Raw genomic sequence first — 16,417 nt, 5'->3', positions numbered from 1 at the left:
ATTCTGCTTCTCTTTTTCTATATCATTTATTGAAGTTTAGGAACCTACTGTTTTTAATCCTCCACACTGAAAAATATCTTTATCCTTACTTCTGTATAGTGTTGAGAAAGTAGTACAGCTTTGAAATAAGGCAGTTCTGGGTTTAAATCCTAGTTGTGTATCTAACCAGCTCTGTAGCCTTGTGAAAATTACTTCACTTTATCTTCCTTATTTGTGAAATTTATGTAACAGTCTTTGCAGGGTGGCTATAAGAAATAGAGATAATCTGTGGACATTAAATTATTAATTATTTAAATAATTAAAATCATTTGGCACTATCCTGACAAAAAGTAATCATTCAATAAATGCATGTTGTTGGTGCCATTGTTGCTCTACTGCTGCTGCTGCTATCACCACTTCTAGTTACTGCTGGTCCTGCGGCCGCTCCAGCTGTTACTGCTGTTAATAGTGTTCCTACAACTACTACTGCTTTCAGGAGACTGGGAACTGCGTATCAGTGAACTCGCATCACTGAGAGTTTCAGTAGCAGTCCATCTGTACTGCAGTTATTTGTAATTTGGGTTGATAGTTCACGGATCTTGGAATATATTCCTCCAAACTGCTGGATGGATGGCATTTATTGCAGTGTTCAATTGCACTTTACATAATTCTCAATTTTTAGAATTTGATTGTACTTCTGACCTTTCCTGTCTAAAGACTATGAAACAACACCCTTGTTGAAAACTAGTATGTAAACTTCTCTGCTTAGAAGGACAGCTTTTTTTTTTTTTTTTGAGCTTATAGAAGCTCTTTTTTAAAGAAAACCTTTTATTAATTATTGCCAGGCATTCATTTCGAATCATCTTGGTTACTTACCTGGTATTACTAAGTTTATGAAAATGTGTAAATGTGCTAGTTATCAGTAGTAAAGGGGCTCCTTTTCTAGACCTTTGAAATATTTTTTTAAACCTACTTTTCTCAGATGTGACATTGTAACTCAATCATGGAATTGCCCTTTTCTATGTGTTAATCTCCTATCGTATTTTTCCCTTTCTTCATCTTCTTCTATATATCTACCAGGATTGATTAATTATAACATAGATTGCAAGTAAAGTTTTAAATTTTGCAACATTTGTTTTCTTGACAAAAAGTTGAGACTCCAGCGGTCTTCAGAGCATAAGAATCCATAGTAAGGCCGTAATAAATCGAGCTTGGAAACCTTGGCTATTTAGCCAAAGTGTGTGTTTATTGACTGAATCAAATGTCCTAAAAGCCACAATTTGAAGTGACTTTCAAAGTTGTTTTAGTTCTCTCAATGACTTCCAGTTTTGTTCTAAGCAGAGTATAATGTAAAGGCACTGACTGAAGTCAAAATACCAGAGTTTAAAACCCAGCTCTCTCACTTCATGTTCAAGTTACATAATTCATGTTCAAGTTCAAGCTGTCTCACTTCATGTTCCAGTTACTTACTTCATGTTCAAGTTCAGTTTATTCATCATGTAAATAATCTGTATGAGATTGTTTTGAAGATTTGAAAGAGGTAAAATGTGTTTTACAGATTAAAATGTTTTATATTTGATTAAATTCCCCTAATATAAAGAGTACTAGGAAAAAACAAAAACATAAAGCTGACTTTCCTTGAAGCTGTGAATTTCTCTCTTGTATTTCTGGCTACTAAACTTTATATTTAACATCAGTGGTAACTGCATGGCTCTTTCATAGTATAATACAGATAACCATTCCACATATTCATTGACACTAAACATTGATTCCCGGCTTTCAGTGTGCAAGATTCTTTGTCAAGTGCTGGAATTGGAAACATGAAAAAGATATAGTTCGTGCCACCAGAATAACTGCAGGATAGGTGATCGGAAATGGAGACACTGAATCCACATCTCCACACAGTAAACTGATTTCATAACTAGTTAAACCCCTAACACATATGTATATAACATTATATGATTTTTGTGAAATGCTATACCAGAAGAGAATCTGGACTTGTTCCAAAGAGAAATACCATTTTATTATACTGTTGTCAGCTAAACCAGTGTCATTAACTTTCATAAATGCAAACAGAAAGTACTTTTAGAAGCAGAATGGCACCCTTTTAAAAATAAGTTTTATATTTGAAAATAATATATCTGTTAAAAAATGTTTACTTCTTGTGCTCGCTTCGGCAGCACATATACTAAAAAATAATGTTTACTTCTACTAACTTTATTTCCATTGAATTTGTAAAGGGTCATTCATTATTTTCCTGTGAAGTTCTGAACTTACTTGGAGGAATTATTGACTGATCATAATCCAAGTTACTAGGCATTTTAAATGTTCAAAATTGTCAGTGTCTTATTTTATATATTTGGTTTAACAGGAAAAATGATTTCATCTATGAGATACACAATTTTTTTTGGGCTTTTTTCTTTCTCTAAACTTTTGAAATATAACTGGGATTGGAGATAATAAAGGGTCATGCCCTTAGATTATTTTATCCTACCATGGATGTTATTATCTCATTACTGTCTCAAATCAAATCTTTAGTAACTGTAAAGTTGGGTTTCCTTTTCAAAGTGGATACAATATACTTGCCCCTGGTATATAATTGCAAGTTAGTAAGTAGAAGCTGTGTATCAAAACAGTGGTTTCTGGCATTTCAGACTTCTGCCTGTGATAGCTGTTAATCAGGAAATGATGGGAGCCCCATTGAAAGGGAAAGATAAATGAGAGTTGGTGTCGTCCTTCATTTAGGGCAAACTCTACCAATTTCAATCAGTGTTTCTGTGTTTACTACCATTTATTCAGTTTCCTGATTCTGAGGATATTTTGTATATGCATTACAAGTATTCAGGGCCTAATTCAATATTACCATAAAATTTTTTTAAAATGAAGTAAAATTATAGCCAAAATAGGTATTAGAATCTGCCTCCACTGATGGTCTTATCTTTTGCTTCATGTTATTACATATAAGTATTTTGTTTCTCTTAATTCTTTGTCTTTACCTGGTTCTTTCCTCTGTCCACCTAAAATGATTTTTTGCTCTTATCTTCCCTGGTGACCAGATCATACCCATGTCTTCAGAAAAGGGTAGATCATTTCATACTAGAGTAAATTGATGAATGAGCAATGAAAATGAATACCTAATATATTTTGTTTGAGGATGGGGGAAATATGGCAGAAGAATCTCAAAACATAGAAGATTAGGTAAAAACTTGAAGAGCCTGTGCTGTACACTCAAATTCTAGACAGTAAGATTGATTCCTGACCTCAACCCATGGATGTAATAATAGCTAACATTGAGTACATACACTATGTCTTTTACATTTGTTTAATTCTCACAAACTAGTGAGATATACACTTCTTATCCCAATTTTATGGATGAGACAGTTGAGATACAGGTTAAGTCATTTGCCCAAAGTCACATATCTGTTAAGAGCCTCAATTTCAATTATGGTCCTCGGTCTTGAGAGACTAAACCAAAAAGTACTATAGCCTGTTGCTTCCCTGATTCTGCTTGTGGTTCCAAATGTGCTTTCCTGCCTTGTTTACTCTTGAGTAGACGGATGGGCTTGAGCTTCAAAGTGAAGGCCCTTTGTTTCCCCAGAAGGGTAGGCAACAACTGGTACAGTTGTAACATTGGGATCAGAATCCAAATCTGGCTTCCCAATTTTAGAGTAGTATTTCTGTGATATATGGACAGTAGGACATTTCAGCAAACAAATTAGGCATAAATTAGTCTCTTTAGTAAGACTGGATTCTTTGGTAGTTCAGACAGTAAAAAATCTGCCTGCAATTCCAGAGACCCAGGTTCAATCCCTGGGTCAGGAAGATCCGCTAGAGAAGGGAATGACGACCCACTCCAGTTTTCTTGCCTGATCATACCTGAGTAAGCAAGCCTTAGGAGTGCCAGTGACTAAACTATTTGTAGTTGTGCTGTGCCGTGCTATGCTTAGTCATTCAGTCGTGCCTGACTCTTTGAGATCCCATGGAATGCAGCCTGCCAGGCTCCTCTGTCCATGGGAATTCTCCAGGCAAAAGTACTGGAGTGGGTTGCCATTCCCTTCTCCAGGGGATCTTCCCAACTCAGGGATCAAATCCAGGTCTCCCGCATTGCAGGCAGATTGTTTACCAGCCACCCAGGGAAGCCCAGTTGAGATGCTGTGTGACTTCCCAATTTCTGTGGCTTTTTCATTGACAACTTTATGTGCCTAACCATTTTTTTGAGTCAAAAACTACAACCTATGTTTTGATTTAAAAAAACAAACAGCTTAGCCACTTTGTTGTTCTTTTGTCAGTCATTAAATGTCAATTATCTGGGCTCCCTGACTAGAGCGTATCCTCTTCTAATACTGCCCTTTTCTTTTTCTGATGCACAAAGCTGATCATACTTTCTTATTAATCTTAGAATAAAGTTCTTAGCACACTTTAGTGTGACACTGAAGGCATTTGCTAAAGTAGTCCTTGCTATCTCTTCAGTTGTGTCATTGACTGCTCTTTCTTGTTCCCTACCTTCTAGTCATATGTGGTCACTCTGTATTGTATCATTGTCATCTTGTCTTCTATTCCTTGGTTTTTGCTCTGCCTTGACTTGCCTTTTCCTGCTTTGCTAGTCTCAGCTCCTGCAGCAAAACCACATTCACTGTAGTATCTTCACTGCTTTCTTGTATCTTCCCCCTTCATAATGCCTCAGTCCTTTGTATAGCCACAATATAGATGTCTCCTTTTGAACACATCACAGTTCTGTTAACATTCGCTTCAGTGCATTTCCTTGACAACTTTGGATTGGAGCTCTTAGCACAGTACCTGATGTATGTGCAACCTGATAAATGTTTAGATCATCCTTTCCACACATCTGTTAACACCTCTCAGAGTGAACTATCAGAATGGTGCAATGGATGTTTTCTTTGTGTGATGGTTAGTATGAATATGTAAGTGGAAGGTCTTGAGAACTGGTTGACTTTACTACTGGCTTATTGTAAACCTCCTTTCAGCTTTTTTGGTTTGCTTATAAGTATTTTTAAAGATTACATTTTAAAAATCAGTAATAAAATTTTTGATTTTTAAATGGTGTTAGAAGAAAAGAATGTGGTCTGACAGAAATGAATACAAGCATTGCCCCCCTTATAACACTTCCCTCTACCTCATGGTATGTTTATAGTGAATGAAACCTCAAATGAACACAATGATGTAGTTTACCTGTAACTTTGGATTGGTCATGTCATCTGCAGAAAAATTCCAAGTAGGGACATTTATTTCATTTTGAACTTTTAAGGGGAAAGCAGGTTTACATAGCAAAGAAAAATTATTTGCAATCTTGATCTCTAGTGGTAGTTGTTGAAATTCATGATGACCAGTCAGTCCTTCTGTTCCCTTAACATTGGAATCTTAAATAGTATTTGTTTTGAGTGCTATGCAAAATTTATTTAAAAATATTGCAGAATTCACAGGTGAAAAGTATAATTATCTAATGGCAGGTCATTAGCTCAGAACTTTGAGCTTAGCAAATTTCACTGTCTTCTACCAAGCAATTGAATATCTCAATGATGACTATTTCAGCAGGCATCTTTAATGAGTAAGATTAAAGGTAAGAACATTTTTTCTTTTCAAAATGTTAGTGATGTATTAGTAGTTGTTTAAAAATTTGTTGATCTCGAGTATGCTTTTGTAGTTACAATATTGGGGTGTACATTTTAATGATGAATTTTGTAACTCAATGAAATTTTATGTAGTGTGCTTTTTCTAATTTTTTAGATTTGTTTTTCTAATATTTTCACTGGTTATTACAATTCTGTCCCTTAAACAGAATACCAGTATGGTTAAAGCCACAAAACAAGATTGGGAACATAAACCTCTTATTGCTAGTTATTTCAATAATTATTTTATTCTCATCTACCAGTTTCTTAGCCAGTAAAATGAAGAGTAATAAAAACCTGTTACCAACCTCCTTTGCAGAGGTATTAAGAAAATTCAGTTTCCCCAATTGAAATACCAATAATAATAGTAACACATGCTTAATAGCTTTCATTTTAATTGCTGCATAAAATCAATTTATTAGAATAGCTATATGTGAAAATGATTAGCATGGTAATGTTTCTTTTGTAAGAATTTGAGATCAGTCTTTGATAACATTTCCAGTAATAAGCTGAAAAGAAGAATTCTTTTATGAAATATTTTTAAACTTATTTTATAACCAATAGTTATATATAACTTAGTAACAACTTTTCAAACTGAGTTTAAAATTATTAAATATTAAGAAATAAAAAATCAGCTAATATCTACTTTTTATTTCTTCCAACAGAAACCAAAACTTTTTATGTTTTCTTACAACTTCAGCTTGTTATTTTTAAAACAATTATTTTCCCTATATATATTATTAAAGCAATGATGTACCGTACACTTGATATTATTTCACCTGTATGAATACTCTTGTTCACAATTAAATACCTGAGAGAATTACAAAACCTTTAACCCAAGAAATGATAGACTTTTAGGTATTTTGTCAATTTTTTGTGCAAATTTTATTCATTTAGATTTTTTTATCAGAATTAGTTGAAAATTACTGCAAATACTGCCAATATAGTATTTCAACTAAAAGGACTTGTCCTATTTTAAATTATTTGCATCTTCATGTAATAACTAAAATGTGCTTAAGTAATTTTACATTGTTATTAATATCTAGAAAAATAGTAACATCTATAAACCTAGTTTTTTTAATGTGCCCTTGGAGAATGGACAAGGAGGGGTGTTTGCCAACTCCATATTTCATTAAATAACTATGGGATTAGCTTTTAGGATGGTTGATGATGTCTGTCCTACTAGATGTCTTCATTTTTGTCCATGAAATTTAAGTCAGTAAAGTTGTTGCTTATGTTGAATATGTTAATCCTTAAGTATAGTTTAAGCCTTCATTAAGTTATGAATCACTTAACTGTTTATTAATAGCATTTCTGATCAGGTGGACATTCTACATATTCAGATTAAAATTGTTCAGTATATTATATCACCAAATATTTGGTTATCAGCAATTTAAAACAAAGATCCTTTGGAAAAGATAGTTTTTATGTTAAATTGATATTTTAAAAAAGATTTTTGTAGATGACATATGCCTTTATTAATATTGTAATGTTATAGTTAGTATTTTTTTAGAAATAAAAGTTTACAAATTTATGTTTAATATTTGAGCTACGCTTATGAGTTTTTAAGAGAATAAATCCTTCAAAATTCTAAATTATTTCTGTAATTTTACCACCTCTAAATTAAGTTAGTTGTAACATATATTGAAATGACATTAGTATTTTGAACTTTATAATAGATAAAATATTTATTTTCTCTCACTTTTTGAGTCCTTTAGTAGTAAATACTGATGCATGTTATATAAGACATATAAACTTGCTTTCATTTTTTAAAGAGTAGTGTCTTTTTGTCACATAGCTAATGTGTTATATGTCTTATATCTTTTTTAAAATTTGTACTTAACATGGAGAACATTTCTTAAGTGCTCTTATTTTTAAAAAGGAAATATTTATCTGTATTCATTTATTTAGAACATATATTGAATCTACTATTTATTCTTGTGCATTTTATTTTTCCCTTAAAGTATTTATTATAGAGGTAATTTACTGTTATAGTATAAATGTACATTAATATGAATCTACATTTAAATTATTTTAAGCATGCAAAAAAATCTGTTTCTTGTTTCTATATTGTAAACATAAAATTAAATACTCAATACTTATTTTGTTTTCAAGATTAAAAAATGAAGCTCCCACAAAGGAACAAGAACCTATGTCTGAGGTAAATTATGTTGTATTTCCTACCTCTTAAAGATTTATACAATTGAAAGTATTGTTGGTGTGATTTTTAAAACTTCAATTCAGTGTGTGTACATCTCTAGGAATTATGTCATGTTATCAAAAAGAGAAAATTGAGATTTTTGTTTTCATTAATACAAAAATTTAACTCAGTAAAATTATAAATTATTATTTTGACAAAGACATTATTACATTTCACATGCTTGTTATTTATTTCAATTAGTAAGTAATGGAGATAATTTTATGACTTAAAAATTTTGAAATCATTAAAGTATCGCACATCTGACAGGTTGGAAAATTAATCTTTTTAGGAAATTCTATTTTCTGAAGAAGATTTAAATAATTTTTAATATAGAAATATTTTGAATACATTTTAGCTATCTTAAACAGGCAATCTGAATATAACACTCAGAGTTATCATATACAGTTTTTACTGGGCAGTCTGGGCTTCTCTGGTGGCTCAGTGGTAAAGAATCCACCTGCACTGCAGGAGACATAGGTTCCATCTCTGGGTTGGGACAATTCCCTGTCAAGGAAATGGCAACCCATGCTGGTGCTCTTGCCTGGGAAATGCCATGGACAGAAGAGACTGGCTGGGCTACAGCTCATGGGGTCACAAAAGAATGGGACATGATTAAAAACTAAACAACAAAACTGGGCGGTCTAATGTATGAGTGTAGAAATAATTTTGCTTTTGTAGTTGCTTTCTTGATGTCAGCTCTTAAAATATTGTATAATATAGCTTGTCTCTGACTAAAAATGAAGCAAGGTAGGTTCAGCATTTATTTTTTGAGTAGCATTTCTATGCTGTAGAGTAAATAAGTGAAACCTAGGCAGTACCAGCCTTATCCCAAGTGACTGTCTTTTACAGAAAGTTTTCTTTTGTGTGACAGATTTTTTAGCTACAAATAAATGTCTTTACTGGATATATGATTTTTGGTTACTGGTTTATTTTGGTATTTCTGTTTTTGAGGAATTTGTACATTTTATCTATTATGAATTTATATATATACAAATGTTTGTAGTAGTCCCTTATTTTGATGTCTGTGGGGTCTACAATGATAATCCTCTCTTTTATTCTTGATGTTGATATTTTGTGTGCTCTTCTTGTTTCTAATGTTATCATATATTATACTTTTAATCAGGTTGCAGACAGAATATAGTGTTACTGTTTTTGTTAAAATAGTCTTTTTTAAAGCAATTAAATACTTAAACAATTTTTGTATTCACCTTTGTTTTTACCATTTCTAGTGCTTGCTCTTTCTTTATGTAGTTATTGGTTTCTGTCTGGTGTCACATTCCTTTTGCCTAAACAACTTCATTTGAAATGTCTCATGTTGCAGATCTACTGGTAATTATTTATTACATGCTTTTTTCCTTCAAAAAAATCTTTTGTTTTTCATTTTTGAAAATAAATTTTTGGTGAGTATAGAATTCTGGATTTACTGTTTTCTTTCAGCAGTTTAAAGACATCATTTTATTGTCTGTTGGTTTGCATATTTTCTGATGAGATGTCTTATTATAGTTTTTGTCTCTGTTTCTATACGGGTATGTAAGTATGATTTTCTTTGGTTACCCTCAAGGTTTTGTCTTTGTCTTTAGTTCTTATCAGTTTGAACATGATGTGTCTTAAGTCTGGTTTGTTCATTTGTTTGTTTATATGTTTATCTATTTATATATTTATTTTTGACATTCATCCTGATTGGTACTCTCTGCCCTGTCCTTTATCTTCTACTTCTGGTGTTTCAATTTCACACATGTTACACCATTTGATGTTAATTCCTGTTCTTAGATGCCCTGTTCTAGTCTCCCCACCTCACCTTCCCCCATACTCTTTTTTTTTTTTCTTTTAGTGTTTCAGTTTGGGTAATTTTTATTTATTGACCTGTTTACTGATTCATTTTTTTTTTTTTTATTGTGTAAGGTCTATTGATGAACCCATCAAAAAATTTTTGCATTTCATTTCTGTCATTGTGATTTGCTTGGGTTATTTTCCCTAGCATTTGCGTTGGTTATTATAGTGTCTGATTTTTTGATAAAGTTTCCATCTGATCATGTGTATTATCCTCTTTTTCTACCAAAGCATATAACATAGTAATCATAATAATTTAAAATTTTCTTTCTAGAAGTTCCAGTAGCTGGGTTATATCTAAGTCTGGTTCTGCTGTATGTTTTATCTTTTGACAGTACAGTTTTTTCCCCCTTGCATTTTCTGTGTATGTGTGGTTGAAAGCAAGGCATTATGTGTTGGACTAAGATAAATAGTATCTGAAAATGGGCATGCCTTTTCTCATCTTAGGCCGTTAGTGAGAGATTTGGTCCACCTAGTAGTGTGTTGACTTGGGTTTTTTTTTTTAATCTCTACGGCTACCCTTCATATACTATCAAGTTCAATTCCTATAGTATTTCCTTGTGCTTAATGTGGAAGTTATGTTACTGGAGGTTGTTTTTTTTTTTCTCAGTATCCTTGCTCCACACTCAGCTTTAGTCTTTTTTTTTTTTTTTTTTTTGTGAGATTGAGCCATGGAGATTTTCTTTCTCTCTCTTTGCACTCTTGCCTTTCTTCCAACAGTACTGCTGTTGCTAATTATTTGATGTTTGCTATCTTAGTCAGCTTCCTTGGTGACTCAGATGGTAATGAATCTGTCTGCAATGCAGGAGATGTGGGTTCAGTCTCCGGGTTGGGAAGATCCCCTGGAGAAGGGAATGGCAACCCACTCCAGTATTCTTGCCTAGAGAATTCTACAGACCGAAGAGCCTGGCAGGCTACAGTCCATGGAGTTGCAAAGAGTCAGATATGACTGAGAGGCTAACACTTTCATTTTCTTTTCATGCTAGTGGTGGGTGTTAGTGGTTGGTGTGATGTTCTCTGTTGTTCTGAGGTTTTCAAGTGGCTCTGTAGAATAGAAATGTTTTCTTCTGTCACCCAGCCACAGTTGGCCCCGATGCCCTGGGGACAACAGGGTTTGCCTCTCTTTTTTCCAAATATGTAAAGGCATGGCCATAAAGAAAACCTATGAATTCATCATTTCTAACATCATCCATTGACTTTTTCCTGATGTATTCATAGTTGAATAAACACATCAGACTCTTACTTTCCTTTGATTGCCCTGTTGAATCTGTGTCAAGTAAAACCAACCTTTTCATACATCAACCAGCTTCCTGAAGTTTATTTTTTTTCATTAAAAGCAAAAAAGCTTATGCTAAAAATTTAGCAGGCTGTAAGCAGAGTTAAAGGAAGCCATATTACATGGAAGGCTACATATTACAGTTTTGGTCTGGGTACTTCTTTCAAGCATATATGTGCTGTGGATAGTCCCTTAATAGACCCAGGCATTTAAATACACATGTAATATGGTGGATAGCTTGAATCAATCTTCAAGGTTTTGATCTGATACATTGTAGTGGAATCAGTGTTATACCTCAATAATATTTTCCTGTTGTCATATTTTAGTTTGTATAGTTTTACATTTTCTCCATCAAAATTAATTCCTTTCATAGTATATAGACTGTATATGGGAATTCATATTATATAGTGGTTTTCTAAAACAGCCTCTGTTCTGCTGCTCTGTATACATTGCAACATTTTACTGCTTTAATATCCTCACTGTATGTATACCATAACCCTTCCCCTGTAGCCTTAGAGTTAGTTTAGTTCCATTATAACCAAGTAAAGACTAAGAGAGAGAAGGTAGGTACAGATGCCTTTCTCTTTCCTTGCTTCCTTCCTTGGCTATTAGGGAACACTTGATAGCAAGTTCTAGGAATTTGTATTGGTGGCAAAGATTAATAAAATTATTTCCCTGTCCCCAAGGTGGTCAGAATCTTCTAGGACAATTAGACATGAAAAAATTATAATCCAATATTTTAAGCATATCAGCTGTGGTAGGTTCACACAAAAAAGTATTTCTCTCTTTTTTAAAAATATTTTTTTTCTCAATTCAAGCATACACATAAAAATAGGAGTTCCCTGTTATTTCATTAATGAAATGACAAATTAACTCTAGTCTGTTCCTTTAAGGCTGCTTGGGGATATCCATAAAGAATTTCTAAGGTCTTTGTTTTTCTTTCTTGTTATGTTTTGGTTCTTTTTTTTTTCTTCTTGACTTTGTAAGGTTTTCAGACATGAGAGTTTCAGACTTTGTAAAATCATGTTTTATCTTTATCAAATTAAAAGTTGAAAATTTGTGTGGATAGTTTATCATAAAAGTAGTGACTCATCTCCTTCACCCTTTTCCATTCAGGTCTTTAGAGGCAGCCATTTTCAACTCTTTCAGCTATTTGATCTCTTATTTATTATATTTTTATTTATTAATAATATAATCATATTTTGATTTGTCTTTTTTTGAACTATGACTGATTGTTAATAGTAGTTAAGGATTTACTTCTCTAGACCACCATCCCTACTTTCCTCTTTCCTCCTAACCCCAGCATCCCAGCCAGGGCCAGAATTAGAGTGAGGCAAGTAAGGCCTCAACTCTAGCAAAAAATTTAAGGGGGCTTCAAAAAATTCAATAATCAGATAAACATTTTCATTTCTATTTTTAAGAATAAAAATTAATGCGAAGTAATCCATGATGAGCATAATTTCAAAGCTGTAATTAAAGACAGCATCCAGCACTGCCCTTCTGTGATCCTGAAAGTCATGCACATAGGGAACACAAACACAACAAGGTCTCACTTCTGTTTTTTTTTATGGTTCTTGTTCAGTCATGAGGGAAGGTGACACATTTTCATTGCTTGTAACTTCATGTTACTGCTAAGTAAAAGGAAAAGTTACTATTAATTACAAAGCTATGTTTATGTGATTTTTTTATAACATTATTAAGAGCACTAAGGTAAGTAATACCGATGTTATTTATTAATATATTTGACCTTTCATGAATAAGATTGATTTGATGAAATGTGAAAATTTTCTGAAAAAGTATTTTCTATCAGGAAACTTTATACTTTCTTCACTGAAAACAGTGATAATTTACTGTTACTCACTTGTTTACATAAAAAGTATTTTTCACTACTTTTTTCCACCACATTGGTCTGGAAATCTGGTATGTAGTTTTCTGTTGTTTCTAGTAATTGATTCTTGTATTTTTCATGCAAACATTTATGTAGACCAGTTTGTTAAATATCATAACTTAATATTCAATATTAAATAATTAATACTGAATGTATTAAAAAATAAGTGTATTTAAAATTTATACTAAAATTCTTAAAAATAAATATAACATCTAAAAACTCAAGTGGTCCATTGTTTAGAAGAAGAAAAATGGGGATTTCCCTGTGGCCCAGGGGTTAAGAATCTGCTTGGCAATGCAAGGACATGGGTTCAATCCCTAGTGCAGGAAGATTCCACATGCCGTGAAGTGACTAAGCCCATGTGCCACAACTAAGACCCAATGCAACCAAATACGTGAATAAATAAATATAAAAAAAAGAAGAAAAATGCGTGTAAATGTAAAGATTAACCAGAATTATAGGGGAGAGTAACAGGTTTGGTATAAAAAAAATTTCAGCTACTTAAAATGAAATCTAATGTTGACACTATTAGAATAGAATTACTGTGAAATTTAGAGTTAAGAAATTTCTTTTAATTGTGTGAAAAAGACAAGAAAATGAAATGTTAGAAATTTCAGAAGCTAGTAAATATAAGCATGTACAATAAAATAAGAAAATGCCATTTGAATTAAAATTATAATTCATTGCAGCCACCTATTTCTAATACAGTAAAATGATTTTAATAGAGCATAGGCCCATCCAAGAACAAAAAGCAAATTTTAGAGTATGTCTTTTACCTGGTGGGCACAGATTTTCTAAAGCTGAGTCTTTTAAAAGTAGTCTAGTGGTGAGTTAATTAATTGTGATTGGATTATTTATTCCAGAGAATCCTTGTCTTTAGTTTTTTTCCTGTGCATTCTTTTTGCAAAAATGCAATGGAATTAAATATTTGTAACTCAAAAAATGGTTTCAAAAGTTTGAAATTTGAACAGAATTTGTGATGATGAAAATTTCATATTTCATCATGATGCTTTTTTAAATGGACATTTTTTTAATGTGTATCCAAATTGATAGTTTAATAGGTGATGCTTTATAGAATGTGATAAAATATATGAGTGACTTTACACATGTATGTTTTGTACAGAAGAAATTTCTCTCAAAGGATCACAAGAAATTATTGGAAGTTCAGATCCTGGAATACTCTAAATTCAGCTGAATTAAGAGCATTAAAATCATATAGCTTATCATTAAAAATATTCTGTGTTTCATTTGTGTAGTAAAGTTCAAAACACTTATAGTGTTACTAGGAAATCATGTTGTTGGAAATACTATGGAGAATGAAAGAAGCAAAACAGTTCTTTTTACTTTTTCATTATAAACCAGATATAGTACATCATGAGTGAATGTTTTTGATTACTAGGTATATTTACATTAAGAATGATATCATTGCAAGAGAAGAAAGTCTCAACTTAATTGAAATAAAACAAGTTGGATAATTATACCTCAATAAAGCTATTATTAAAAATAAACTAGACATGGTCTGGATTATCACATTTTGATAAGGTAGAAAGGGATATTTCTATATAAAAAAAATTGTCATGGCCGGGTTATGATAATGGAGTAGATATGGCAGATGTATACAAGTGTATATAAGCCAGTATTTCTCTCCCTAAATAATTATGCCAGATTTGTGCCTTTCTCAACTCATAATCATAATTTAATATAAAAAATTATACATCTGTAAATTCAAATGTGATCATCTTTTTTTTAGTATTATACAAAGGATATATATTTTAGGAGTAGGGTAATATAGCGAGCAGATGAAATATTCTTGTCAATTCTGAAAACAATACTAAAATCACATACAGATCCCTGATTGGCATCAAGATTAAATTCAAGCAAGATACTTGATTCTTTACACACAAATTACAGACATTTATCAGATATGAGAAGAAATAATTTCAAATGTCAAAATACTTTATGTTGAGATCAAAAACATCTTGGTATAAATACATTACAGATTTTTACAAAAATTATCTATGTGGGATGATATTTTGAACAACGTGGCAAAAGTTTAATAAAGTTTTACAGTTAGAAAACATGACCGTATATAAAGCTCCATGCTTTGTAAAAATCCTGTTCTTTTGCTTTCCACAAATGAGAGAAAGTAATGTTGAAAGTGTATCTAGTGAATGTAAAACTTGAGCAAGAGATATGAATATTCTCCCTGAATTTTAAAATAAATGAAAAAGAAATTGGCAATGTATGAGTCACTAAATAAGAATATTGATAATTATGGGAAAAGTGCTTATCAAGTAGACATTCAGGTTATAAATGCCCTAACTTCATATTTGAAATAGATATATGAAAAATTAAATGAAATGTCTTCAGATTTTGAGCTTTTAAACTGGACCAAAGTTATTCTCTATAAATTACATCTGATTTACAAAAAGCAGCTGCTGACTCAGTTCTTAAATATTTTGACAATTTAAGTTCTATAGAAATTTCATATGAAGTAGTTTAAAGCAACATACAATATAAGCACTATATTTGTGTCTCCTAAAACTGATTAACAAAGTGATACCCAGATTTTAAAACAACGCCACAGTCATGGTAAAAAGAAGTTTTAGTAAGCTAATTTTAAATTATTTAAAATTCTCATTTGATCAAGAGAAATTGCCAGATATGACAGTTTACTTATTTGAAAATAAGATAAGAAAAAATTAGATTTTGAAAATATTATTGATGTGCTTGCTTCCACTAAAACCACTAAAGCAAAATAGTAACAAATTCTGGTTTTTGTTGAAATAAAATGTTTAAACTTAAACTACTATTTGAGTTTAATATACCTACTTTTCAAGTTTTCAACACTTTTCAACTACATGAGTGTTCTGTGGGGAAAAACTTTTAAACTATACAGAGAGGAGGATTCTGAGAAGATGGCACAGTAGGAAGCACCAGGAATCTGGCTTCCCACTTAGACAGCAATTGCACAGGCTGAATCCCTCTGATATAACTTTTTTGAAATTCTTAAGTCTGTTGAAGGCTTGTAACTTTCAGGAGAAGACTTGGAGAGTGAATTTCAGTTAACTTCCACAATTTAAGCACTTAACACTGTAGCAACCATATGGCAGGCAAATGTGCCCATGTTCCTCCAGCAGCTTGCACACAACTTATTGGAGCCAGAGTGGGCAAAAAAGACCTTGTTCTCCAGATACTGGGAATCTGTGCTGTTATCATTGATTGCTGCTTCTTAACACTGAGTTTTGAAGACGAGGAAGTGGGCTCAGTATTGCTGCACCTCCTCCCTTTCTTGAAAGCACCTTACCCTCCAGCTGAAGTGACTTCCAAGGGATTTAAGTGCACAACCCTTTTTCTTCCTTCATTTTTCTCTTTTCCCCCTTTGAGGAGCCAGATATTAACAACTTACTGAACAGTGACATATTAATGCATCTTTTATTACCTGAACCTTATTGACCAAAGTGTTTCAACATTCACTTACAGAACAAATTGCCAGCCACTGGCATTAGTTTCTGCAAAAATCCCCTGGTCAATAATGTGTTTGGGGATTATCCTAACACATTATTGTCCTAGTCAATAATGTGACTAGGACATTCAAAATCAACTGTATATGTAGG

General features: G+C 32.3%; 1 protein-coding gene across 3 annotated transcripts in view; it reads left to right on the top strand.

The window, feature by feature from the left end:
* Nucleotides 1-16,417, top strand: part of ZNF280D (zinc finger protein 280D) — a 127,646-nt gene that overhangs the window by 95,574 nt on the left and 15,655 nt on the right. For all 3 annotated transcript variants that reach the window (XM_043918919.1, XM_043918920.1, XM_043918921.1), the window contains one exon: nt 7,722-7,767. In XM_043918919.1, the coding sequence (XP_043774854.1) occupies nt 7,722-7,767 (46 nt within the window). The remainder of the gene's footprint in view (nt 1-7,721; nt 7,768-16,417) is intronic.

Source organism: Cervus elaphus, chromosome 12 (genome assembly GCF_910594005.1).
Source record: "Cervus elaphus chromosome 12, mCerEla1.1, whole genome shotgun sequence".
Classification (NCBI taxonomy): Eukaryota; Metazoa; Chordata; class Mammalia; order Artiodactyla; family Cervidae; genus Cervus; species Cervus elaphus.
Note: the sequence above shows the minus strand (reverse complement) of the source record. Positions and strands in the feature narration are given on the sequence as shown.